We start from the raw sequence: 26,750 nt of genomic DNA on the forward strand, positions 1-26,750 counted from the left end.
CTTGTGCTGCTTGGGTTGGAGCAACAGGGAACTTTCAGCCACTTCTAGTACAGGTGACAGAGGAAGCATCAAAAGCAGCTGCCTTCAACTCCTGGTCCCAAACTAAACTGTAAACTGCTTTTTTTAGAGAGGAAAAAAAATCATCTATCTCATAAATAAGTCGAACAAGTTCTCATGTTCTCTTTCAGTGACTGACAAGATCATACTTAAATGACTGACCAAAAGGGTTTTATGGAAACGAAACAATGATTAGCCATTGGTTAAGCTACTTAAGAGGCAGAAGACAGGGTACTCTCCTTACTTCCTCTCAAAATCCATTATCACCAGCCTCAATCAATTTTTCCTGCTGAGCTGTCCTCAAGCCATATAACTTACCCAGTCCTTCTACATCTCCTTCCCTCCCTGACAGCAGTTTTGTTTTTCATCACTTTTCAACCTCCTCTCCTTCAGGGGTCCTGAAAAGACCCACACCATTAGCAACCACTTCAACTCCTTTTATAAAAGGTCCTGGGACACAACAACATTTTAGGAAATAGATCTGCTGGCTCCACACAGGTTACTAAAGATTGAAGCCACAACTGCCAGAATGAGCTTGAACTGTCCCCTTCTTGGGAATTAGCCATCACTTTCCGTAACGCCTCAGGGAAATGGGTCATTTTTGAAGAGAATAATCTGATGTTGCTCTATGGTTAAGTGCTCCCATATTGCTCAATGACCAACTAACAAACATCATGAAACACTGAAATTATCAATTTGTATTGCTGCTTTGAGACAGGGAGTTCAAGACCACCGACAGTGTAGCAAGAGACCTCACTCCAGGTCTTGATGGACGAAGCTTGAGCCCAAACTCAAATTACAGCTTTGTTAGGACATGAGTCCACAACAACCAACTTACATCATGTTGAAGGTAGGTATTTAAAAGAGATTTATTTGGGCTAATACTAAATTCAAACAGCCACAAGCTCATTTTCCATGTTTACCACACCAACTGTTGACAGATAAAGTCTCAGTGGAAAGTCCAAATTTTAATTTCACCATAACTTCCTGAAACATGACTACAGATTTCAATATTTGGCATTAGATCCTCGAGAGAGATACCATGTTTAGAACATTCTACCAAATACATTTAAATTATGACTCAAAACCAAAACAATTTGGAAGTTTTGAAACATAAAACTGTTAGTATGAAATTAGCTTTTATTTTTTTTTAACTCAAAATAAATGCACATTTATTGTTTAATCAAGTGAAAACTGAAAAAGAGTGTCTTAAACAAGGGGGAACCCTAACAGAGCAAGTATCACAAACATGTTCAAGTTCCTTCTGCTCTTGCTCAGCTCTGTTTGGCTAAGAACAACAGATTAATTTCCTTTTTTCTTTCTTGTCAGTTTGGTCAATTAAAAGAAACACTTAAAGCACCAGAATTAGAAGTGGTATAAAACAAAACCAAGAACTCGTTCTCATCAGGATTCAGGTCCATGTATTGCCACACTTTTTATATAAAACTTTCACTAAGTGTTGTACTAAATAGGATTTAGTAATTTCTTCTGCAGTTTAGCTCTTGATATCTTGGTAAGAGAAGTCAATGCATAAGCATGTCAGAAGTCAACGCTATAGTGTAACTACAGTATAACTCTAACAGGGCTTCTAAATATTGTTCACCAGAGTGATGTCTTATAGTTGAATTTCAGTTTCAACAGGTACTTCAGATTTACCTGAGCAACATCATACACAATATATCTGGGAAGAATGTTAAGGAATACAGAAGTTGATATTACTGACACAGAAAAACCTCAAAACACAGTGAACTTCACCTTTGAACTTAAGTTACCATACAGATGCCTGTGTGATTAACCGGTTCTAAGAGATCAAACCACAAAGCTTTAAATCTGACTTTTCCATGAATCTGAAAATGTTTTATACAATAGTTAGGAACAAGCAATTGAATAATGTGGAGAATAGTGCAGCAGGAATCCTGAGTGACAGGCAGGTGAACTTAGATATGGGGCTGTAGCTCCTGAAAATTATTTTTTGTCAGAGTAACACACATCTCTCTTGTTATCTAAGCAGAGGAGTCAGGTGGCTTAAATAAGAGCTACAGTTTTAGACCTAGAATTTACAATTATAATAGCAGTTTTATTGCTACCTTCCTGCACAAGGTCATTAATACCCTCTTAATTTCCCACTAAAAATCCAAACTGGAATAACAGAGAAGAGCTCTACAATGATTGCCAGTGTTTGGACATTCTTTTTTTTCCAGTCCCAGCTCATCTATTTTCTTCACAGTGCTTTAGGCCTCAAACTTACCTCTAATCCCAAAGTGTAAAACAAAATAAATACACATCATGTTACCTCAGCTAGCTAATATCAACTGTATTATAGCTCATCATCTGATAGATGGTGTATTTAAGAAAATTTAAGATAAAACCAGTATTGCCATGAGTTGTGTTGCCCAGATCCTTGCAGGAGGAAAACAGCTCACCAAGACCAAAGGCAGTTTCTACAAACCCAAAGATTGCATTACTGGGTTACCTGCTTCACTGGCAGTGAAGAGAGTGAGCTGGACCTTAGATATCACTTACTTGCATTCTTATGACCTCTTGTGGATTTAAAGCATTAATTGATTTGGAGGCACTTCTGCCTGGAAAGAGACTTAATGGCTACATCTCTGATGGGCATTTACCTCAACACTTGCAGAGGTCTGAGGAACACAAAAGATGTGCTGAGAGAGGACAAGAGCACAGAGCTTGCTCCCCCACCTCCTCCTGGCCAAGCTGGTCTACACCACAGCACCATGAGGAAGAAACCAGACTGGAGTGATGAGAAACCACAGGCTGCATTCCCCTCCCCTCATCCTGGCACATTTCTGGGCAAGACACTACAGGGCAGTTTTGCCTGACCACTCCAATAACTTTTGGAATGGTTCCTATTGGGGAACAGCTATTGGTACGTGTATTGTTTCCTTTTTTTTCAGAATGACAATGTAAGTGCAACAACTGTAAAATCATCCCCCTTGCAGAAGAGATTGCCTGTAAATACTCCCCAAAGCAGATCTAAACCAAACAAAACACAGGCAAAACTCCTAACTGGCCTTAGTGAGGTCTTGCAAATGCAACACTCAAACACCGTGTGCAGCCAACGTAACAGCAAAGGATACTCATTATACAGAAGACAGGTATCATTAATTCCTGTGGAGATCCCATTCCCTAAGGGAACCTCTACACCACCAAGGGTGGTAGTGGCTGTGGGATCAGGCGCAGTTTTGCCCAAGCCTAGAAAGGGAAAACAACATTAGTTACAAATCTAGGAGGCAAACAAAGACTTTGCACAAAAAGAAAATGATCCAGCCAGCCAAATACTAGTTCACATAAACTTTCAAACTGAGTGTAGAAGAATCTTCAACAGAACACAAAGAATACTGTCTGTTTATTCAATTCAGCATCACCATATTTACAGCAGTTGTATTCTGCTACATTAAAAATGAGAATTTTAGACTATCAACTGTTAATTGTCTAATCTGTATGATCAAAGCTAAACCAGAAGAGATCTGTAGCATTTATATCCTAGCTCCATTAATGAAAACATGCGCATTGCAGCATTTTCAGACAAGTACAACAAACCAATTCTTATTCTCGTTAAAATTTTCAATATAAATCTGATTTGACATCCATAAGAACATGAGTAGTATGTACAGAAAAAGGTGCAAAATCACTTTTTATTCTGTTTTAGGCAACCTATTTTTTAAGCCTCTCAGAATGTATAGTTTAGGATAAATCACTCATTACTGAAGATACTGTTCTTCACTCTCACATCTTTGTACAGAAGACAGTCATGATTACCATTTCTTTTGAATTAGACAGCTAAGTCTTTTCTCTCATCTTCTTTTCCAATATATGACACTTTTTGCATATAGAAGTGTAGTAAGGGCAGTTGTTCTATCTGAACTTTTATTCTTATAATTTCCTTTCTGTCCAAGCTTCTAAGCCACTTTGAAAGCTAAACAATTACCCTTCTGATCTATTCATGTCTCTTCTAAAACACACAGTATTGTTATGATGAAAGTGAGTAAGAATTTGGAGGATGTACTTTGTAGTTTTTCTCCAGTATAACATCAAACAGAAGTTTCCTCCTGAACTTCAGCACTTTCAATCTTAACATTCTGAGTGTATTAGCTTGCATCCTAAAACACCACATACACATCCTGATGCAATTGAAGGGCAACATTATGCAACTTCTTAAAGGAAGTACAGCTAAGAAGTGACAATAGCTCTCTTTGCTAGGCAGGGCACCACAACCAAGTCTGCCATCAATTACAGATTACCAATGACAACTACTAATGCTTACCTTTGACACTGTGTTTTCCTTTGGGCAATTTTGTGATGTGGGAAGCATTCTTTAGTTCATACCTAGACAGCACAAAGAACAAACAACAGCACTTTACATTAGTCTTAAACTATCTCAGTGAAAAAAAAAAATCACAAAATTTTCAGGCTTTATTTATGAGTTAATGTAAAATTAATCTAGATTCTAGTCTTCAGGAACTCAACAGCCCTTCTTTGTCTTGATTACTAATTTTAATGATGTTAGCATTTTGTACAAGATTCAGCTAGACCTACAACAATAGCTCTTATTTTAAGAAAAAACAGACCTTGTTTCTGAAGAAAAAACACTTTTTGAAAATGTTTTGAAATGTTTTGAAATGAAAAATGCTTCTGCAGAGAAGGCTTGCAATCTTAGCATCACCTTCTATGAGGATGTATTAAGCACATTTGGCAAATACTCTTCATAAGTTACGTACATATTTCCAAGGGCAACTTCTCCCAGTAGTACTAAACCTATGGGATCAGCTTGAGATGTGTGACAGTAGTTTGCACTCTTGGATACCATGTCTGCAAAATAGATGCCCTTTCCGAACATGTAGCCGGTCTGCAAGAAGGAAATAAACAAATAAATACATTTGGGGCAATAAAGTAACACAAAGGCAGCACTGAATCCATCTGGCTGGGCTCCCAGGAGAGCAGAGCTGCAACTGAAGCTCTTGTGGACACCAATGAGCAACCCACTCGGGAGACACGATGTTGTTTAAATGGTGGCAGATAACACAGGGCCCTCCCCACACAGAAATTCCCTTATTTAGGTTGTCCCTGACTGTGGCCATCTCTGGGCACCGGGATGTAGGCAGCCAGAGAAGCTATTTCACCCACCACAGGAGCTTCAGGCGGAGCTATCCGCAGACCCTGTGAGAGGATCCCGGCGAAGTTGGTGGTGCGGGAGCCGTGCCACAGCAGCTGGCGGTTGTGGAGCTGCTTGAAGGGCTTGTAACGCTGGCTCTCCCCCTCACGCTCAATCCTGAAGATCTTCAGTTCAAAAAGGATAAGGAGGAAAAGGGTAACCAAGCAAATAAACCATTAGCTTCGTGCAACTCATCAGAGGGGAGAAAAAAAAAGTCATCCAATCTGCAATGTACGTTGATCTGCTATGGAAATTGATTGGGATGGGTTTTAGTGTTTGTAATTGGCTGTATCATGCTAGCAAAAAAGAGGTAGCAGCAATCACATAGTACTTGTTATTGATTACTTCTCCATCTCTTCTGCATTTTCATGAGGCTCTATTTTTCTGAAAAAATCATTCAATGAACTAAAGCTTAATCTCAGATAATTACTCCTCCACCTTCCCTTTGAGGCAAATTAAATTAAAATAAAAACCCCAAAGCAAAAATACCTCATTAGAGTAATCTCTGCCTAGACTTTTGCTATTCTAATTAAAAGAAAATGTTATATCAAATCATCCCTTCAACAGAGAAAACTGGGTAAGCTACTCAAAAATATAAGGCAATTGCAAACAAGCAAGTCAACTTAGAAGAGTGTCTCCCTGAAACCTAAAGTCTTCTGATAATGTTTTCATAGTTTTAGTTACTTTCCCATGAAAACCTAAGTTGTTTATCACATTCCTTCTAGGAAACGTCTTTTGATGGATGTTTCACATGACCAGTGTGCTTGGGAAGGTGGTAACTTAATTATCCAATCCCTGGTCATTGTCAAGAATCTATAAATACTAGAATCAGAGAATAAAGCGCTTCTTTTCCTGTTCTAACACTGAGAAGCGTTTGTGTGAATCATTTCATGTCCTTTAGTGACAGGAGAATCCATCTTCCCAAAGATAAACCCCAGTATTGCCCAGCTTACATCCACGACTTTGAGGTCATATGCGTTGTGCGTAGCAGCGTGAGTGTTCTTCACATATTGTTTGATAATCTTAGCTTCTTCTGAATCTTTGTCAACAACCTGCAAAGAGGCAAATGAGAAATTTCCTCAGCACACAAACCAGCAGCCATCTTATAACGTGACAACATCCGCCCTATGCCTGCAACTTCCCCCTTTAAACCTCCTCAACCATTTAAGTGGAAATACATTCCTAGCTAGAGAAGATGCACAGATACACAGACAGCCACAGAGCGTCTGAGACAATGCATGGAAGCGAGATGACTTTCAATGCCACTACTCAAAGAAGGGTCAGCCAAGGACTGAGTCCAGTCAAGTTTTCAACACTTCCAAGATCAGAGCCTCCATGACCTCTCCGGGCAACCTCTTCCAATGTTTGACCACTGCCAGAGTAAACAAATTAAAGAAACCCAAACAAACATCAAGAACAGAAGTCTTTTTTCTTTTGTTTAAACACAAATTCCTGTATTTCAATTTGTGCCCATTGCCTCTTGTCACTGGAAACCACTGAGAAAAGTCTGCTTCTGTCTTCTTTCCTTCCTTCTCCCATCAGGTATTCCTAGATATTGATACAATATCCCTGAGCTTTCCTTTCTCCAGGTCAAAACAGCTCAGTCCTTTCTGCATCTCCTTGAAGACATGCTCCAGTTCCTTAACCCATCTCAGTGTCATATATCTACCCAGTTACAGTTTGGGTGATTTGTTCTACTCCAAACTAACAGGACATCAGCTTCTATCCACTGCCACTCATTGCCTTTTATTTCCTTTACCTTAATATCTGTTTTAAGTTTTTCATAGTTGATGTCAATTGGGTCTTTATCTCCATCTTCATTTCCACCTCTGAGAAGGCTGTAAGCAACCTCAATATCAAGCAAGTTGTCCAGCATCTGCACTTTAGCCTGAAGAATTGAAACAGGTAATGTTATGTTACTTAGGCCTTTGACATGTTCAGAATAAGTCTGGGATACCCGAAATTTAAAAAGTGTATGATGATCACTGGCCACTGGTACCATCTAATAACACAACAACACTGCCTTTAAATATAAATATATATATATACACACACACCCAAATGTATTAAAGTATACACATATATACACTTAACTTACGCATATAATTATTTACACAGACACGTGTACATAAACAAAAAGGTATTCTGAAGAAAAACAAGCCTAACCACATGAAAGCATGAGGCTAAACTTGTTTTTTTTTTTCAGATTATCTTTCTGCTTGTAAGGTTTTAACACTTACTTTAACCTTTTATGAGGTTAAGGAAGTGTTAAACCTCACACAGTCTCTATGTTAGATGTCTGACATCAAGACCTGTTGCTTGCAAACAACATCTTCCAACATTTACAAAAACAGTTTCTAGTCAATACCTGAATGTATTCCAAGTTATTTAGGAGAGGTGGTTTCTTCATCCCAAAGTCATGAGGAATCAGTGTATAGAAGCGGTTGGAGAGGTCCAAAATCTGGGATTCTGAACCACTGTCAGATACTGCCTAGACAAGACAATAAGCACCAAAGAAAATTACTGAGTAAGAAAGTTTCCACTGGAATAAAAACACACAAGATACTTAAAGACTAACACAGGAGCAGCAATGCAAATAGTGCTTATGCTGGAACTCTCATAGGACTAAAAAGAACAATTCTATTTTATTGTCTTGGGAGTAGCAAGTCACAGTATTTGTATATCACAAAAATACATAGAATTGTGTATGAGAAAAATTCAATGGGGATTATGTTTCTGGAGGGCAAAAGAAAGTCTTCAGGATACATAAGTGGTGCATATCCTTGTCAAGGTTCTGAACTGAAGAACTTCCTGTATCTATGCTTTGCTAGGGAGCCTGTGACAAAAAAAAATGGGTATGCTGGTACATTTCTGCAATCTGTAAAGGCAATATTATGCAGTGATTCTGGAATGGTTCAGATCACGATGTGTAAATACAGCAACGTTATCAAACCAGACGCCTTCCTGTGTCAACTTAACCTTTATTCTCATCATCTGACAGACTTCTCTGGGGTGGAAACACTAGCTCACTAATAAATCAAGGCACCAGCTTCATTTGCTCAGCTGCCCTTTATGTGTGGCATGGCCTAAAGTTTGTGCTACAAAAATGCTGAAGACTCAAGTACTGCCCATGCTGGTACAACAGTGAAGAGACTTAACTGGTTAGCCACGGAAGCCACATCCTCTTCTCCAAAGAGAGAGAAAGCACAGATCTTTATATGCACAGCTCAGCATCACCCCAGTGAGCCCAGAACAACTTCTGAATTCCCTTTTTGCTCTAACATCTCTTTTACGCTCACCTGCTGAACCTCATTCAGGATGGAATATGCACTCTGGATCTGTCGCTTGCTCAGTTTTCCCAATGGCATCTTCTGCAAGTCAATCTGATAAAGATTTAAGTATTAAACACAATTTCACTACATTTAAACCACTGCAGCCTTCCCTCTCTGGTTTCTAGGGAGCCAGTTTCTCCACGCTAACAGGACTGACCAACAAAGAATGGAAACATTTCAGATTCTGTGGATTGAGGAATTATGTCAGAAGGACACACCATTGAGAAGACATCCTATAACCAAAGGAATACTGCAATAGAAAGCTAAGCACAGATGCTAGGGCAACACAAAAAACAGGATATTAAGTATCTGTCATGAAGTTTAATATTAACCTGGTGTCAGATGCATTCCTTAATCAGTTAAGTAACCATATGCTTAAGGCTGGCAAAGAAGCAAACTGAACAAAGTAATTCTTGTTCGTAAGATCATCTGTGTCTCCAGGTACAATCCAGACACCCTCTTCCAACTTTACCCTACAATTGTCAAGGTTCAAATGGAAAGATGCTGTGAGGTGCTTCATATTCATGAAAAATGAGCCAAAATTAGTCAGCTAAGTTAAAAGCTATGTCTTGGTTGCCTACATTTATCCACCGACTTAATTTAATGCTGGTTTTCTTTGTGTATTGATGATCTTGGGATAGTATTGGAAATTGTTACATTGTTAAAGCAGCAACTGAATGTAAAAAATGTTCAACAAAAACCAAGCCCAGTGGAGTCTTTTAGAAAGATCATATATACACCCTCTGGACTCTTGACAGTACTCACCATACACTCTGCAGGGCAAACTAGTTTTTACTGAAGTTGATGATTTAAGATTCAGCTCACGGACAGAAGATCCTATGAAACCATGACTATCACATACTGTGTGGCTAAGTCCCACACCATTTATCCACTGTGGAGCTAGGAAACCCAGGTGTACGTAAATCTTCTCTGCAAGATGAACTCAGAAGGCTCTTCCAAGCCAGAGACTGGGATGAAAGCCCTGAAGTGATTCTACATGGAGATTGCATGCCCTGAACTGGGCTTAGGAGAACTTTCCTTTAGTGACAGCTAAGTGTAGATAAAGCCAGATACCAAGAAAAGCCAAGATTGGCTGCAAGAGGGAAGAAAGGCTTCAAAACTGATCATATCCTGGGGACACGAGAGGCACAAAGACAATATTAATCTAATGAAAACCGATCTGCAATAGATTTGTAACTCCCAAACTTTTGGGGACAATACTCTCTTGCTGAGTACCACCTGTAGCAATCTATATTATGTCATTATTAGCTGAAAAATCATGCAGGAGATGTAGAAGCAAAATAGGTCACTTAAGTTGGATATGCAGAAAAGCTGCAGACACCTATAGTAACTGTAAGTTATAGAAACATGTGAAGTAACACATATAGTCACTAACACACAAACTCTAATATCTATAAAATAAAACATCTCCCAATCATGGGATTTAGGAGCACAATTCCAACAAAGCTCACAAACAGCCAAAGGGCTGGAATATCTGTTTCCTACAACCCATGGGAGGTAGACAGAATCCTGTAGAGCTAAGCTCTGGTTTAAAGCTAAACTGCATCCAAAGCTTTATCATCAGATGCGCCAAAAGAGCACAGCAGACAAGGGGCTGGGCCTAAAACAACAGCACTGAAATTATCACTAGATGCACTGAGTGGAATACCAAGAATTAGCTCCACATCACAGATCTGTGCACCAGGATTGTCAGAAGAGGCAAAGGAGGCAAGAGAGGACACAGCACTAGAGTTGACTCAGTCCTCTAACAAGCCACTTCAGGAAAAGTAATGACATAAGACAGTGGCAATAAACTCCTGTATGCTTGGTGAGGTGAAATTCTTGAAAGCTAAGTTAGAAGCAGGAGGATAAATGCATCAGATAAATCCACTGTCATGCAATGGAAAGACCAAGAACTTGCAACCCTGTTGGCAAAGCAAGAGGTGCCTGGATGGAACAAAATATTCAAGATTAGGCTAATTAAAGGAACTAAGCAGTTGTTTCTGAAGGACACACAGAAATCTCTAATCAGGAAAAATATTATTTTCTCTAAGAGAAAACAGCTGTTCAGCAGCATCAGTACAGGAAGATAAATCTAATAGGAAGACTGGCCCATCTGGAGTCTCAGTTCTGCTATAGATCTGCAGATGGTGTGAATTAACATAGTTTCAAGAGAGTTCTACAAAACCAAATGACATGAGATGATGATCAGTTCTGAGTCTTTAGCCAGTTACAGTTACAAAAAATTATTCATATTTTACATGACTTTGATGTAAAGTACCACTGGAGATATAAGAGAACATAATTAACCCAAGATACTACAAAACGTTGGGCAAGCCGTTTGAAAGCTTTCAGGTAAGTTGCAGAAAGTGGTACAAAGCCTGTTCTGAAAGGTAGGCACACCAAATAATGATACACAGGGCAAAGAGCAGTTGCTTAAATGTCAAGTCTTAGGCAGGATAATTAAGTTGTCTGAAGAAAATTGAAATTTGTTATATAGAATTAGTTTGAATGGTTGCATTAAAACAGCAGGAGCTCTGCACACCAGTAAAACAGTGTGAGGAGGAGACATATCATGCTACCAAACCATTCTCTGAAAGCTTGCCCGAAGGATGGATCAAGAAGTATGGAGGAAAAAAGAATAGATGAAAATAAGAATTTTATTAGAACAAATGAAAAACACAACCAGAACAATCTTAAGTCCACCCTGTGCAGAAGAAGATCTGGACTTTGACAAGGTACTTCCATTAGTGTATGTATCAACTGGCAGCATTTCTCTAGTCTGAAGCTGCATCTCATTTGCTACCTAAATCCACGGTAGTCCTACACTTCCCAGCCCCCAGTTGCGGTTCCCTGCTTAGAGAAAAAGAGTTCACAGTGTCATATGACCAGCACATCGGTTATCTGTGTTAATACCTTAAGAACATTCAGCAAACAGCAGTCACTATGCAGGTGTGATTGGAAAAAACCCACAAACAAACAAAACCACACAATGATTACTGCTCCCAGGACTGGCAGACGATTCTCTCATAGGCTTGTTAAATTGAAGACATTGATAGACAAAAAATGCACCTGTCTTCAAAGAACTGCATGTATCATAACTAAGTTACTACTTCCAGGGCTTGGCAAATTCCAGTCAGACTCTTGCCTTTGTTTTAAGACAGATCTAAAAATCACACTTGGCTTTTGGGAAGTATGAAGCACTTGGGATTGCCCAGAACTTGCTTCTGTTTGTGCAAGCACAATGGAAGGTCAGAAGGGAGAAATACTAATGTGTGTAGTCACCTCAAATTCCACCATTGCTTTCTTCATGCTCTCCACATCAAAGATCATCTTAATAAGATCTTGGATTGGCTTAGCAAGTTTTGATTTTGTCCCAGCACCTACTGTCAGTTTCCTGACAGCTTCTTCATCCTGGAAGGTAAAAATAGTATCAGAATTAGCAAAATCACAAAGGATAAAAGTAACAGGCTGGCTGCCATGGCAACAACTCAAAACCAATTTAGTGTGTGCATACTATGACTAGCCTGAAGTTCATGGGGAGCGTGGGACATTGCTCTGACAATCTGGAACAAAATAGGCTTAAAAAAATCACCTATTCAGTAATTTGGCAGATATTATTTCAAGAGATGGCACTATAAAAAATAAGCAGAAATTAGAATTAAGGGAATAGGAGCTCTCTTTGAATTGCTGCTTCACCTCAAGCAGGTATTAATTACTTTTTCTGCAAGCTTTCTGCTGCATAGAGACTTTCATATGAAAAAACGACTGTTTACTTTGCTGCTTTTATGACAAAACATATGTAATAACTAGTTTCACCAAGTTTTTGTAATAAAAACTGCCATAGATGTACAGAGGAATCATCAATTAGCCATAATACCATCTTAATGCCTTCATGGAGAGAGCATTACATGAATAAATCATCAGCCAGGTGCTTTGAGTAACACATTATACTGAGACAGACACTTTGCCACTGCAATATTCAAATTTCCAGAATTAAAGCCAAGCTTTGAGTGCTTTGCACTGAAAGATAACATCCATTAGTTTAGCCACAGAAAAACAAAGTCTTGAAAATATGTGTTCTGGCAACTTTATAGCTATTAACAGTATTCAACTATTTAGTCTGAAAATAGTTCAGGTGACAGGTATGCCCTTAAATAAACACACAAACCCCTGGAAAGAAGGAAGAGAATTCTTATTTAGCTTATCTGTCTAAATAGCCAAATCTTACTGGCAGTGAATAATTTCTTTCTCAGCCTGCTCAGTACGTGCACTAAGTTGAATACTGCACTGGAGCTGCTACAGCATTTGGGAGGATTTTGGAGGCAGCAGACAGATGAGAAGCATCTATTTTAAATTTTAAAAGATCGAGTTTTCAGACAGGATGTATGTGAACTGACTGCTGGATTAAGTTCAAAATAATATCCTTAAAGTTACAGAGTAAATAGGAACAAGCACTGAAGGGACATCAGATATGATAACAGAAAACTCTGTAGTTTCCCAACACGTCTATTTTAATGAACGGTACTCCTTGATCTACAGCTTTCCCCTGTAGCAGAGGGAAGATGCAATAGCTGCATTTTAATTCCCCTAGTTTGTTAAGTGCAAGTGATTCAAGAGCAAGCACAGAAAAAAACAGTGACAGCAGGAAATCTCAGCAATGCTCCACCTGGGACACAGGCATTTAAGGGTTACCTGTCCGTAATCTATTTCCAGTGGGTAGAATTTTTTTGGATATTTAGTGAAGTTCTTTGAATGCCAAGAATTGCCAGTTTTCTCTTCATACAAATTCAGGAAGTGTTCAATGGCATCTTCTTTTGATGGCATCTGCTCCAGCTTGTTACTGCCAATTACAGTGCCTACACGGCCCCAGGATCGGAACACCCAGTATCTGGAGAAATGGAATGGGAGAAAAGAACAGGCATCAGCTATTCCAGTGCTTTCTGCATGCCATTAATTTTATGGAACACACTCTCTCATTGGTGACTGTAGGAAATCAACAGAGGAATCACCATATGTCCAAGAACTGGCGTGAAAAATACCCAGAATAAATGAGTACACAACAGGAAAAGAGAGGCTAACATCTCTTCAGTCATAATGTTTTGTACATTATATGAATGTTTTGTAAATACAAATCCTCATACTATACGTCATATATTTGAAAAACAAAGACAAAGCATCTTAAAGCCTCAGGCCCCAGAGTTCAGTATTTTAGAGAAACCAGAAGTAAATCAAGTATTTGTTTGTACTACTGGCAGCACCTTGGGTGAGCTCCTGTAGTATTTATGGGTATACAATCAATCAACCCTTTATATGTCAGGAATGAAATGCAGGTACTGAAATCCTTCCACTTACTGAATCCTAGACTTGATACAACCTCACACAAATGAGACAGTAACAAAAGCTTATTAAAAGCATGGTGAAGTGCAAATAAATCTGGAGCTGAACCACAGTTGTTGCTACCCTGGACTTCTGTGTCACATATTTGACAGGGACAGTTTTATTTTAAAGAACCTCCTCAGTCTCTTCAGCTAATCAGCAATGCAACCACTGGACAGCTCTGCCATGCAGCCAATGAGACTGGAAAGCTAAACACACAATCAGCTCCTGACCATTTAATGCATTTTGTTATGCTTCAAGGGCACACAATTCAGGCTAACACTGTGGTAGAACAGCCAGAACCTGCTTTTGTTTCCCAAGGTTACAGCTCTGCGATTAGAAGAAAAAACTATGTTAGAGAATATGGGGGAAGAAAACCTACTTTACGTTTTGTCAACACCCACAAGGAATGTCTTCATGCAGAGCAGAGATTTCTCCATGGGTGGCCTGTATGGTAGGCTTGGAGGAGTTAGTTTGGTTTTGGTTTGGCTTTTTTCATTTGTGTGGTACTGTTTTTTTTTTTAAGTAACTATACCATCCATTATCTTCCCAAAGACATTTTACTCACACTTGGCTTTTGGAGTGTCAAAAATCCAGTATTTATTAAAAAAAGTGAACAAAAGTATTCAAAGGGAAAACTAAACTCACCTGTTCTCTCTGTCATCCTCTAGCAGCTGCAGTTTATAATACGAATTTGTTCCTTTCACAATATCTACTAGTCCCAGGGTTGCACTGAAAATTTTCCCACCTTTTTCAAAAACATGAGCAGAATCCTCCAAACCTGCAGAGAAGAAAAAATTAGAACACAGAGGAGGAGGTTACTGTTTTAGCTCTCCTTCCTGCATTTGCACTCATCCAAATGTTTCATGCAGCAGTGTGATTTAACAAAAATACTGCAAAAAGAGTGACCACACAGCTCATTCAAAACTACTTGGAACATGTTTTCTTTTAATGAATTGTGACCACATACCTTTAGTGAATATTTATTTTTAGTGAATATCAATCCTAACTAGAGGAAAAAAAAATTGTAACCTTTGATAGAGGATGATCTAAAATCTAGGATCTAATACTGTGTGAGCAGCTGAAAGAATCCTCAGGAGAGATGCAGCTCTGCAGGTGTCACACTAGCAAATGGACTGAAAAACAAAGGCTGGCCTTGGATACGGTACAAATTGTCAGAATATCCATGCACCACAGGTTTGGAGAGCAGTGTCAATAGATGCTTATGCCAAACCTGTGTCCTCTGCTGGCTGGGCCTTTACTCACTTCACTGACAGGAGATCCTGAAGCTGAACAAGATGCATGCCTTAGTTTAAGTGGTCCTTCTGAAGAAAGGTGCTCTAGAAAATCCTGGAATATCCAGCCTTGGATATCAATCAATACACTTCCTTTGATAGCAATGTTAAAGGTTTAAAAATTCATGCTCCTCAATAAAAATTCATGGCACCCTCATCCTTTCACAGAAAAAACCTTTTGCAAACAATCATGCATCCAGAAGACTGTGGGTGGTGCAGGCACAGGCACTGTTATCACTCACCAGAATCAGGGTCTACTGCTGCTCCACCCTTCACTGTTAACTTCATTTTCTTTTCAGATTTGCTAGGTCCTGCAGTGAAAGACAGTTAATTTTTTTCTTAGGTGAGCAACACAGTTTGACTTGAATAAACCTTAAAAGTCTCAATTTGCATAATTATCACCCTAAGGTGAATCAGATTCCTAGTATATGAGCACACCAACTTCAGTGACTTTTTTTAACCTAGCTCTAGCAGCCAAATCACAGCCCCCAACCCACCAAGTAAATGAGAAACTACATTTCCCCAGATTTTATCTATTTAGTTCTTTTCTCCGGGCCCCAAGGGGTTGACCATCTAAATTTTTACCTGCACTGCAGATAAACACAACCACAAATGTTAAAGTGGGATTTAAAAACCTCACAGGGCATGGGGAGTGTTTGGATTCCCTGGGGATGCAACTGTGGTGAGACAGTCTGGCAATAACACACCAAACTGTATGACTGAAAGCTCCGCTTGGAGGACACAGAGAACAGGTTCTGAAGAGAAGTGAGCAAATGTGATGGTTTTGTTCATCATCCAGGGCTAATAATGCAAACTCTCTATAGCACTGGTGTGCAATGCCACCAATATTTTTCCTCCTGTTATAAAAATACTATGTTTTAAATCAAGTAGCACAGAGACTCAGTGCTCTGGACCTCAGTATTTTCTTACTTGTCAATACTCCCTGAGTAGTGTCTATCATTTTGGTGTCCCAGGACCTCCTTGAGGCAGCAACACTAACCCAAGCTGGTAGAGAAGCTCATGTTTTATGAGGAAGAGACTAAACTGGTGGCAGGGAGCTTGGGAAGACTGAAGTAAGGGAAACAAGAGCCAGTTCAGGAGATAGTTCCATGTTTACTTAAAGCTAGTCTTGCCCTGAAGTCCATTATATAAACTTATCATGAGAAGAAAAGGCAGAAAATTCAAGGAAAGGGTAAGGACAGACCATACCCAGGTTTGCTTTGTGCATGGACAGTACTGAACAGGCCTGTGGATAAACAACCGCTTTGTTCCTCACCTTGTTCTTCTTTGACCTTCCCAGCACTCTTTGTACTTGGGGGCTTGCTGATCTTCCCATCCACAGCCATTTCTTCATGCTCCATTTTCACCTCTGCACCCCAAGGTGAAAGAGCATGGAGAGACACCAGATCCTGGAAGTCCTTGCTGGAAGATTTCACATCCTGAAGAAATGCCTCTGAGACCACACGGACTTTGGCCTCCTTCACTTCTTCCATCTTCTTGCTCATTTTCTCCACATCCTCTGCAGAGGCAGGACAGGAAGGAAAGAAAAAATGCATCTGTGAGGTTTTAGACCACAGCCTCTCCTTCTGGCCATGATTCAGGGCTCTGTGACACTTTGTGAAAACACAATTCCACTACATTTTGCATTCACCATGTTCTTTGGAGAGCCAAGTTCCTCCTTGGTTCAAATATGCAGCTTGGGCCAGAGCAGGAACACTCCTGTTCTACCTAGCTGGTCCAGTTTTCCCTTCCCCAGATCTCAGCTGGAGCTGGACTTTATGATGGATGGGAGCAAATATCCCACCTCAGCAGTCAGTTTGCACAACTCCAGTGCAGAGCAAGAGCAGACTCTAAGCTGCCAGCAGAGCAAACAAGTGCCCTCAGTCACCCACAGTCAGCTCTGGGGATTCTCCAAGGCAAGCATGGACACAGCCCTTGGCACCCCTCATCCCAGCAAAGGTGGCTTGCACACCACCATGATCTGCACGCAAACCCCAGCTGCCATTGACCCACGAGAGCATTAAGGCACAGCCTGCTGGGTTAAATTGCTGTGTGAGCAAAAATCAAACAGCACACATCTGTCTACTTTTCCAAGCACACTCAGGCCATGTGTGCACACAAAACACTCCCCCTAATCCAAACACTGATCCCCAGACAGCTCTGAGGACAAGTGTCCTCTGTAATCTACTCAGCTCTGTTACCACTGCTACCAGTAAGCACAGCATGGCTGCTCACTCTGGGTGCTGATGCACAGGGTGGCTTTGTTAGCTGTTGTCGTCATCTTTCCTCCCAGGTCCTCCACAATGCCTTTCACCTCCTCCTTGTTCTTTGACAGCTTCCCAACAACCAGGATCTTCATGTTGGTCAGTGGTTTGTCTAAAGGTTTGGAAATGACACGTCAGCCACAGGCACAGAGTCCCCTGGACAAACAGCAAGCACAAAGTGACAGCATCCCCCCTCCCTCTCCGTACAATCAGCTCAGCTGGCAGGGAGATGAGAGGCCAAGCAGGTCTGACCTGTGCTAAGCTAGCAGGACAGAGTTCCCCTTCCCAGAGGAAAGGCAATGAAGCTCAACAGCTGCCAACAAAAAGAAGGGATGAAGGATAGGGAAATGGTATGTAGGCTTATTTGCCCTCTTTTTAATTTCTTTTTTTACGCAAAAAGAAAAAGAACCAGTCTTCTTCAGTCCCCTGTGCTACTAGGGACTGTGCTTTGCTTTCCTTCTCTTTTGGTGCCTGGATAGCATGGGTGAAATTCCCTTTCTGAGGGGCCACAGAGAGAATTGTCTCTCAGGCAACACTGTTGCACTCGACAGTACAAGGTTCTACCATGCAAATGCCATGAGAAGTCAGGAGCAAACCGGTAACCATCTGAGGCTCCATCACATGGCGTTAACATTTCAATTCAGGCTGGTCCAGGACATGGCAAGTGTCTAAGAGCATATTTGTACTGCTATAAGGTAAATGCTGTCAACTCTAATTGACCAGCTGAGGGTTGTGCTTCTTCTCCCCCTCAACTCAGATTAGTTTGGCTGTTAGTGAACAAAACAACCTGGCTTTAAATATGGTCAACCTTTTGAGTTTACTTTCAGGGGACACTGGGGCTGGAAGCAATTTGCTAATCAAATTGATTACTTTGATACTTTGACTTCATTGCTAAAATAACATGAACTTGCTGAAGTTAACTGTGCAGAATTACTCACACCTTTTTAACCAAGTAACAACAACGGCCTGCACCCAAAATTATGGCCAGAACTAGAAAGGCTGAATAAGAAAGAAGTCAACATAGCTCTTAACAGACAGGCTTTATCACCAAAGCATGTAATTCATTCCAGCAAGCTACAGGGAATTTCTTAAATCAAACCTTTTGCCAGCTGGAGACAGCACATCTATTTTGCATAAGGGGAGTCAGTGATCAGTAAAGCCAATTCTCAGTAGACAATTTAGAAACAAAACAAACCCCTGAAAAGCTCTCTTGCCCTCAAAACCTAAATTTATGTAGAATATCTGGCATTAGGGACATCCCTGGATGTCCATAAAAAACAAAGTGAGGTGGCATTTTGAAGCAGGCCTCTCCTGAGACACCAGTTGCAACATCAGCCTTTACATTTCTGATTCACTGCATACACATCATTTCCTCACAATCAAGAAACACTCAACACAATCTGTGAGTAAACAACAGAACTTCAAGCCCATGACCCCAGACAACCTAGCATATCAGGGCTTATGTTTGCTAGGAAGATGAAGCACAGGAGACACTTTTTTTATCAGGAGAGCTCTGCCTGCTCAAGAGCAGGAGTCTGGTGGCACTGCTCAGGTTGGCATGTTTGTTTGGCTGGGAATGCCAGCCTGAACATCATCCTGAACAACCCATGCCCAGCCAGACCCTCACCTCTGGGTGCAGACACAGTCTCTGACAAAGGAGCAGATGCAGAGGGAGGAGGTGCCGAGTTCACAGTTGCAGCATCCGGAGGGAACACCCTGTCCTGCTTCTTACATTTAAATTTCTTCAGGTAAGGAATTTCCCGGAATTCCTGTGGGATGGAAACATAAACAATTTTAAACAAACAAACATTATTGTAAGGTTTAAAGGATAAATTGAACACTAGCCAGATGTTGGTATTTATTGCACGTCTTGGAAATTATTTTTGAGACATTCACACTAGGATGGACAAAACCTCACTTTACTGACTGAGAACACAAAGCTGGAAGGGGGTAAATGATGAGTTTCAAATCAAATCAACAACATCTCTTTCAATTTTGTGTTACTGGAAAGAATATGATTTATTTATGCATTAGCTGCCTGCTCCTGAAGGGATGTGGCTGTGACAGGACTTGCCCGTTGTCACAGCTGCTCAGCGCTGCAGCACACTCTGCTCTCTGGCATCCTGCACTGACTGTTGCTTGTTCAGTCAGTTCAGAAACATGCTTCAGAACATCAAATACAAAGTAAATGCTCTCACCTTTGGGATTACCCAGTCTTTTCTGTTGGGAGTCTGTGTTTTAGCAACACACTTGGTCCAGGCAGTGATATCTCCTGAACAGTAATAAGCATCACTCTTGAACACAAACTGCCCCTTGCACTCCTCGCAGGGCAGCAGAGCTCCAAACGCCATCCCATCTGCTACTCGGTCCAAGATCTAAAGCAGCAAAGAACACAGAGCAGGTCATGGCAGGAGGAGGCTGGAAGCACACACACTGCATTACCCTGGGCTGCACAACAACACCAAAGGGTGTTGGAAAAGGATGATGTTTAGAGTCCCTTCCAATCCAACCCTTTTTATAATCCTGTGGGTCAGGAGAACGCACCTACCACACAGCACCTGGCCAGGCTGCTGTGCCAGAACAGCCAAGGAAAAGATGAGCTACTGCATCTGAGCACATGAGTAGGTAGGTGGGAATGTAGGCTCAGACAAGTCCAGGTTTTCCTGCCTAAGAGTATTCCATGACCATTTTGAGTCTAGACACTTCCCACACTCCAGCCCACACTCCTTAAAAAGAGTCCTGATAAATACAAATACTTAAAGCAGTATGTGGCTCTGAAAGAGAGCAGACTTTCACAAGTTACATACACCAAAATGGACTGTTTCTAGAAAAGAAACTGGGAAAGAATTTGTACAATTTTTGCTTCTTTTGCATAATTTAACAGTTGAGGGAGGCAATGTGAAGTGCCTTAACTAACCTGCTCTTGAAGAGCCAGCACCAAAAAAAAAAATACAGACCACTTTCAGCATAGCAGAATAAAGGCACTACACCACTCCTAAGGTGCTGAATTAAGCATCACTCACCACCACACCACCCTTCACAAGCAAGTGTAACAGCAATATCAGAGTCCTGGGACAGAAGGACTGGGCTTTGCACCAAATTTCTTCCTTAAGTGTTACATTAGGAACATTCTTCAGACTTGTGGACCTTGCAGCAATATTGGGTCAGGTCAGCTTCACCAGTTCCAAGACCCCCCACACATGCAGAGCAACTACAACCAACTCACAGCATTCTCCCCTGAGGGGACCTCCTGCTTGTTGGCGATCAGCAGCTCTTTCAGGTCATTGGTGGAGCAGACCTTCCTCAGCTCATCTTTGATGCCCCAGATCAGCTCTGTCTGCTCCTGTTGACAAAACCCAGCAGGTAGAAAGCAATTGATTACAAGTAGCCAAGAACACTCCTCAAACTGCAGTATGTGCACAAGGTTTTAGCAAGCTCATGTTATCTTAAACACAGATTGTGAGATTAAGAGCTTCGAGAGCCAGTAACTTTACCAAAAGGGAGAGTCACACATTTTACCAAACATGTAAAACACAGGTTTTAAAAGGTCACATCCTTCAGATGTCAGTGCCCTTACTTCAAAAGCTCTCAACATCCTTTGCAAATTTCACTTACCTAGCTGACTCTGAGAACAGTGGGGATGCAGCTGCATTTGAGCCTTCCATAAAAATCAGAAATGCTGATTGCCACTGTTCTTTTTTTAAGATAACTAAGAATTAGAGAAATTTCTACTAGATCAGACACCTGCAGTTGTGTGGAGGAGCATGCATGTTCTTTTGGGCCTTTCTACAGAACTTAAAAAGATTGGGAAGCAAAGAAGCATCCTAAAGTATCTCAGATAGTTTCTGAATGTTATCCACTGGCTGCAGTCAAAAATGCAGTCTGCCCTGGAAGAAGTGGTTTACTGGGTTAAGTGGTGTAATTTTCAGTGTTAGTGACCATGCTTAATGAAATGCTGTTTAAAAAAAAAAAAAAAAAAAAGTGAACCCAAAGTTAACCCTGATCCACAAAGTGCCTCCATTTGTCCTAAACATCTGCATTGCAGCAGCAAAACCTTAAAAATAAATTTATTGAAAATTATGGTGCTGCCACAAAAAATAGAACTTTTGTACAAAGCCAGAGCCAGCACTTTTCTATGGCTCCATTAAGACTTCAGTTGCAGCAAAGACAGTTTGTCAGTTTTTTTCCTTGGGAACTTTTAATAAATAAAAAATTCCTGAAGCTCTACTGGGAATTCTTCCCACAACATTCTAAAAAGTGAAAGGTAGAATGCTGTGATCTATCATAATTTGTACCCAAGAACAGCACACCCCTCTCCAGAGAGTGCAAAAGATTTGATTTTTCATTAATCTAGTTGCGCACTTTATCTCCATTTAATTTTTATGATGAGCTATTTATTATTTTCCAAGCTCTTCTGCAATAGTGCTTGGGCTCCAAGCTTCTGCCACCACAGCCAGATGATACAAGAAGGAGCACAGAAGCAGCCTCTCAGAAAAAAAGCATTTAACCTAATCTCTTTAAATCCAATAAGCCCAAGTCCTAGAGAATATCCTTCCTGTCTTTCGAGAGAAAGGGGCAGGGTGAATTGCCTTCAGCAACGCCTCAGGGACAGGGCACCTCCTGTGCCAGGACCATCTGTGCTGCCACCTCTCTGTCTGTGTACAAGGTACTGCCTTCTTTAGGGAGGGAGCAGTAAAGGCACTCTTCAGTCAGTGCCTCACACTGCACTCTTCCAGCAAAGCAGTTCTTGGGTTGCAAGCAGCTAAAACTCACCTTCAGCTGTTTTTGCTGCTTTGACTCTTTCTCTTTTTCTTTTTTCTGCTTCTTTTTTGCAGTCACGTTTCCATCTAGCTCTTCTCCTTTTCTCTTTCTAACAGATAAAAACAAAACAGAACCACACACACACGAAAGGAAGTTATTGAAATAGCTGTCCAGCACTTGCCAGAGCTCAGATTACTGACTGCCAATAACTGCAGGGGCTTGAATATCCTTGGCTTTGGCAGGCAAACCCATTTTTCAAATTCCTCAATGCTAGATTATAGATGTGCACTCGGCTCTGCAATGTAAGCTACCTCAGTCAGGTCAGGCACTTAGAGGTTTTTCACAGGGTAACTGTGGTCTGGCAGAAGAGCATGTGCAAGACTGCAACATTCTCAGGTGTATTCATCTACACCTCTATACCAAAGGCATACCTAAAAATCACTGGACAGCTTTCCAAATCTGGGGAGGTGTAGCAATGCAGGTTAAAAGACCACAGTGTCTTTCAGCTGAATCAACTGCTTGATCAGCTTAGGCAGTCTGTACTGAAATAAAGGACAGCAAACATGGTAACTTGAATGAGCTAGCACACTGGGAAACCAGGTATTCCGTATTTCCCATCCAGTTTCTCTTTAGACTGGAATTAAGTCAGGCCTCTGAAATCAAACAGGTGCAAGTTTCTGCTTGGAAAATGCTTCCAGGCTCACAGTGGTTTTGTGACATACTGCTGGGAGTTGTGTGTGTAGAAATTTATTGCTATTTGCTAGGCCTCAGAGCTGAAGGGAGAAGTTACAGAAAACACTGCTCAGGAAGGACTAGAAAAAGAAAGCCAAATGAAAACTGGGAGATTTTGGGAGACTTCAGAGTGACAAGGAACCTCAGAAGAAGGTTTTGTGTTTCCAGAGTCATGTCATCCCCTTCGTCTGCCTGGAGTGCGTGTTCTCCTTGTGAGGACGCCAAGGGAAATTCTATCCCAGCTGAGACAGGACAGGCCTGCAACTCGAGGCAGAGCATAAACACGCTTGGATCTCACACTCCATTTTGACAGAGATGCTTTCTGTTATGAAACATCAGCCAGGTTTCTCTTTAAGACAGCCCCTCTAAACTTTGTAAGCTGTGGTTGAGGGTTAAGTCATGAAGTTGACATTCTTGATTGCTCTCCTACATACAATTTTAAACAGCTCTCTTTCAAGGACTTTGCTCTCATTAAGACTAACTCTGTATGACAGCTATAAAGCTGCTGCAGGAGGATGTCAGGAGGTCCTCTCCTCCCAGAGACTCCTGCATGAGACCTGTACATTCTAGTAACTCCCCTGGCCTTAAAATTGGGCTAAGTGATCACTTTATTTTCAGTGGCCAGAGCAGCCCACTACTAGCACTTCTGACCAAACAACAGCTCAGAGCACTTTTGAGGGACTGGTTTTGCAGAAGATTTCATCTTCCAGCTGTGCCCCTGACAGGTGCCATCAGTGAGCAGGGGCTGTGCTGTTACATTTTCCTGCCTCATGGTGTGGGGAAACAACCACACTGTGCTGCCAGAGGAAAACTTCATCCTGTTCTAAATCAGGCAAGCGGCAACCAGTGTGGCAGGACTGGCTCCAGCACACACAGAACAGTGTCTCCAAAATTCCCCAGGCCAAGCAAGTCCTCTCTCCTTGGCTGCAGCTCCTGAAGGGAACAAGACCAGAGTCCACTGAGCCCCACCAAGAAGACAATGACTTCCCTAAATTTTAACAGAGTCAGGGGTGCACAACAGAGTCTGTGAAAAACATACCAGCCCGATTGCAAAGTGTTCTGCTGCAGCTTCCCAAATTGGGGGTTTAATGATGTCAGTGCTTAGAAGGGGTGCCCAGCCCTGTGTATCCGCAGTGCCTGCTGACAGTCCAGCAAGCCAGCACTCACTCCCACAATGTAACTTGTCTCCTAGTCCCCAAAGGGAGTAAATCCAGCACAGCAGCCGCTGGAAGGCGATCACTCTGCTGAGAGACCCTGTGACCCAGGGAATGCGTCCAAATTCCAGCAGCAAGTCACACTTTTGGCAGCTTCTCACATTCAAGAGGACAGCAGATGTTCCCCTAGACAGGATGATTACTGTACCTGCTCCAGCCACTGGAACAAAACACAGGGTGGGAGAGATCTCCCCAACTGCAGGGAGGCATAAAGCTATTGGTCACCACCTTCTCTTCTGTGCCCAAGGCTAAAGCAAACACTAATCATTTCATATAGCCTGGAGAAGGGAATGGCAAAGCTGAATTCTTGTGTCTTCCCAAAGCAGCACATTTTAGAATAATCTGTAAACTACACCCTCACTGACACACAATAAGGATCTTCCATCCTCAGGCCACAAAACCATGTGTTGCCCACAGCAGTGGGGTGCTACTGTGTGCACCCTTTCTCCTGCTGGGGAAGGGACAGCCTTCTGTACCTCTGACAGGTACAGCCCAATAGCTTGCCTGGAGGGACTGGTATTTCCCAGGCTATGCAAACCACTTCTCACCTTCATGGAGGACACACAAGATTTATTAAAACTACAGAGAAGATGAAGAAGGAAGTGAACTGTGGCCTGGCCCTTCCTGATCACCTACTTTATTTTTCATGTTTGCCTCTTCTCCTCCCTACAATAAAAAATGTGAAGGACAGTCACAGCAACCCTGGATAAAGCATGCAGGGAGGAATAAGAACTCCCCTTTTCACCTCCTCCCTGTAAAGCACTGCCAAACTGTTAGTGACCTGAGCACTTAGCATTTGCCTCAGGTCACCTCTGCAGCTAATCCAGTGCTGCATGACATCTCCAGAGTGACACTTTGCTCCTGTCCTGGGCAACAATTCCATCTAAACAAGAGAGGCAGAAAATACAGGAAATACTACAGCTTAGAGCAGGAGGACAAAACACACACTACCAAAGAAATACTGTCAAAAGGAGCTCACAAGCTGCTACTGCATTTCCTATATCAGCATACAGGCATTCTTTCCACACAGAAGCTGCAGCCAAGGACACAAGATCCTCCTTTCCCAGGTCTGCAGAGTGCTGGTGCTTAGGCAGGACAGCCCATAGCCCAAGGGAGAGTTGCATGTCTCACCCAGAACTGGCTGAGGAAAGGAGCCAAGATCCTTGCAGTAAATCCTCCCATATTTGGCCTTCACAAGGAAAGGATTTTTCAACTTACTGTTGGTAGCCCTGCTCCACACGTCACCTCTCCCGTCTGGAGAAGGCACATCTCAATGCCACTCTTACACAAAGGGCTGACAGGGCAGTCCCAAAGTCTGAGGTTCTCCTCAGAGTATGGGCTGGACATGCAGTAGCAGCACCTGAATTTGGATGTGTCACATCTGAATTGCACAGACTTCTGAGTCAAGATATAATTTGAACACAGCATAAGTAGAAATATCTTTAAAGATCATTTTGAGAATCTCACTTGCAACAGACACTTTAACATAACTTCTCCAAGAGGCTTTAATTTCTGTTGTTAATTTCTGTTATCTCATCAAATACACAAGGTGAATTATCTGAATGCATCTCATTCAGGTTTCTGGAGTGTTCTTCCTTTGGCTTCTCTGTAACTCCTTTGCTTTCTTGGCAGCAAAACCACCAGATAGGTAGCACACCACACCCCTTCACTCATGCTGTTTATTTATGCCATCAGCCCAATTGGTTTGTTTGACAGGCAATGATTTTTCCAATTGACCCTTACCACCCTTGGCTCCAGCACAGCCCAAAGAGCAGAAGGTAGTGGAGCACAAGAGCTAGCCAGCACCTTCACGGTTGAGGGGCTTGTTCAGGCAGTGCTTAGAAAGCAGGAAAGATGAGACATCCTGCTGCTTTTCTGGCGTGAGGTCCTGGTTCACATTACCCTACATCACCAGTGCAAGCTTTTTTCCACTGCAATTCTAGGCTTTTATTTACACAGTGACTTGGCAAACTACTTTGCGGCCTTTCTTTACAAAGCCTTCATATTTTGCATAGCATCCCAGAAGCGGCCCAGAAAAACAGAGTCAGGGCAGACAAGAGAAGCACTTACACAGTCAAATCTCTAGAGCTTTGCTGAGGACATGGGAGAAAACTACAAATAACCCTATTAAACTCACTGTTCTAGGACAAAGCAGAACTCACATCTCAGCACAAAAAGCAAAGGACTACTTGAAAACCTGTAAGTGCATTAAAATACTGCACTCCTGCTTACACCAAGCAATGCACAGAGAGGTAAAATTCCTGCATTGAAAGACAGCAGGCTGCCCAACAGATGCACACATCTCTTGGTCTCTGCTACTTCAGCTAAGTGATGTGAACAGAACAGAACCTGAATGGGCTCTAGCCAAAGCCCCCATCAAGGGATGCTGCAGGAGTCTCCCCACAGCACCCACACCACTGCCAAATGCTTCTGGGGCAGTGGCTTACCAACCAACTGCACACCACACACATCAGCTGCACACCTGAAAGACCAAGACTGCACAGATCTGACATAGACACAGCTTCTCAGAACAGACATCAGCT

The 26,750-nt window shown here is 41.7% G+C and overlaps 1 protein-coding gene and 1 long non-coding RNA gene across 3 annotated transcripts in view; one reads left to right on the forward strand and one right to left on the reverse strand.

The window, feature by feature from the left end:
* The first annotated feature begins 187 nt into the window (after positions 1–187).
* LOC111926275 (uncharacterized) lies at positions 188–6,097 on the forward strand. Its single transcript, XR_002862818.2, has 2 exons — positions 188–907; positions 2,696–6,097. It is a non-coding gene; the product is annotated as an uncharacterized LOC111926275 (long non-coding RNA).
* The window catches only part of PARP1 (poly(ADP-ribose) polymerase 1), an 81,252-nt gene continuing 55,403 nt past the window's right edge, over positions 902–26,750 (reverse strand). For both annotated transcript variants that reach the window (XM_086870377.1, XM_086870368.1), the window contains exons 5-23: positions 22,274–22,370; positions 20,727–20,843; positions 19,699–19,875; positions 19,128–19,269; positions 17,472–17,612; positions 16,513–16,755; positions 15,479–15,547; positions 14,590–14,722; positions 13,258–13,453; positions 11,848–11,976; positions 8,530–8,613; positions 7,599–7,721; positions 6,990–7,118; positions 6,184–6,282; positions 5,203–5,355; positions 4,797–4,924; positions 4,343–4,404; positions 3,156–3,270; positions 902–1,738 (exon numbers count right to left, since the gene is read on the reverse strand). In XM_086870377.1, the coding sequence (XP_086726503.1) occupies positions 1,657–1,738; positions 3,156–3,270; positions 4,343–4,404; positions 4,797–4,924; positions 5,203–5,355; positions 6,184–6,282; positions 6,990–7,118; positions 7,599–7,721; positions 8,530–8,613; positions 11,848–11,976; positions 13,258–13,453; positions 14,590–14,722; positions 15,479–15,547; positions 16,513–16,755; positions 17,472–17,612; positions 19,128–19,269; positions 19,699–19,875; positions 20,727–20,843; positions 22,274–22,370 (2,419 nt within the window). In that variant the 3' untranslated portion in view covers positions 902–1,656. The remainder of the gene's footprint in view (positions 1,739–3,155; positions 3,271–4,342; positions 4,405–4,796; positions 4,925–5,202; positions 5,356–6,183; positions 6,283–6,989; positions 7,119–7,598; positions 7,722–8,529; positions 8,614–11,847; positions 11,977–13,257; positions 13,454–14,589; positions 14,723–15,478; positions 15,548–16,512; positions 16,756–17,471; positions 17,613–19,127; positions 19,270–19,698; positions 19,876–20,726; positions 20,844–22,273; positions 22,371–26,750) is intronic.

Source organism: Cyanistes caeruleus, chromosome 2 (genome assembly GCF_971803275.1).
Source record: "Cyanistes caeruleus chromosome 2, bCyaCae1.hap1.1, whole genome shotgun sequence".
Classification (NCBI taxonomy): Eukaryota; Metazoa; Chordata; class Aves; order Passeriformes; family Paridae; genus Cyanistes; species Cyanistes caeruleus.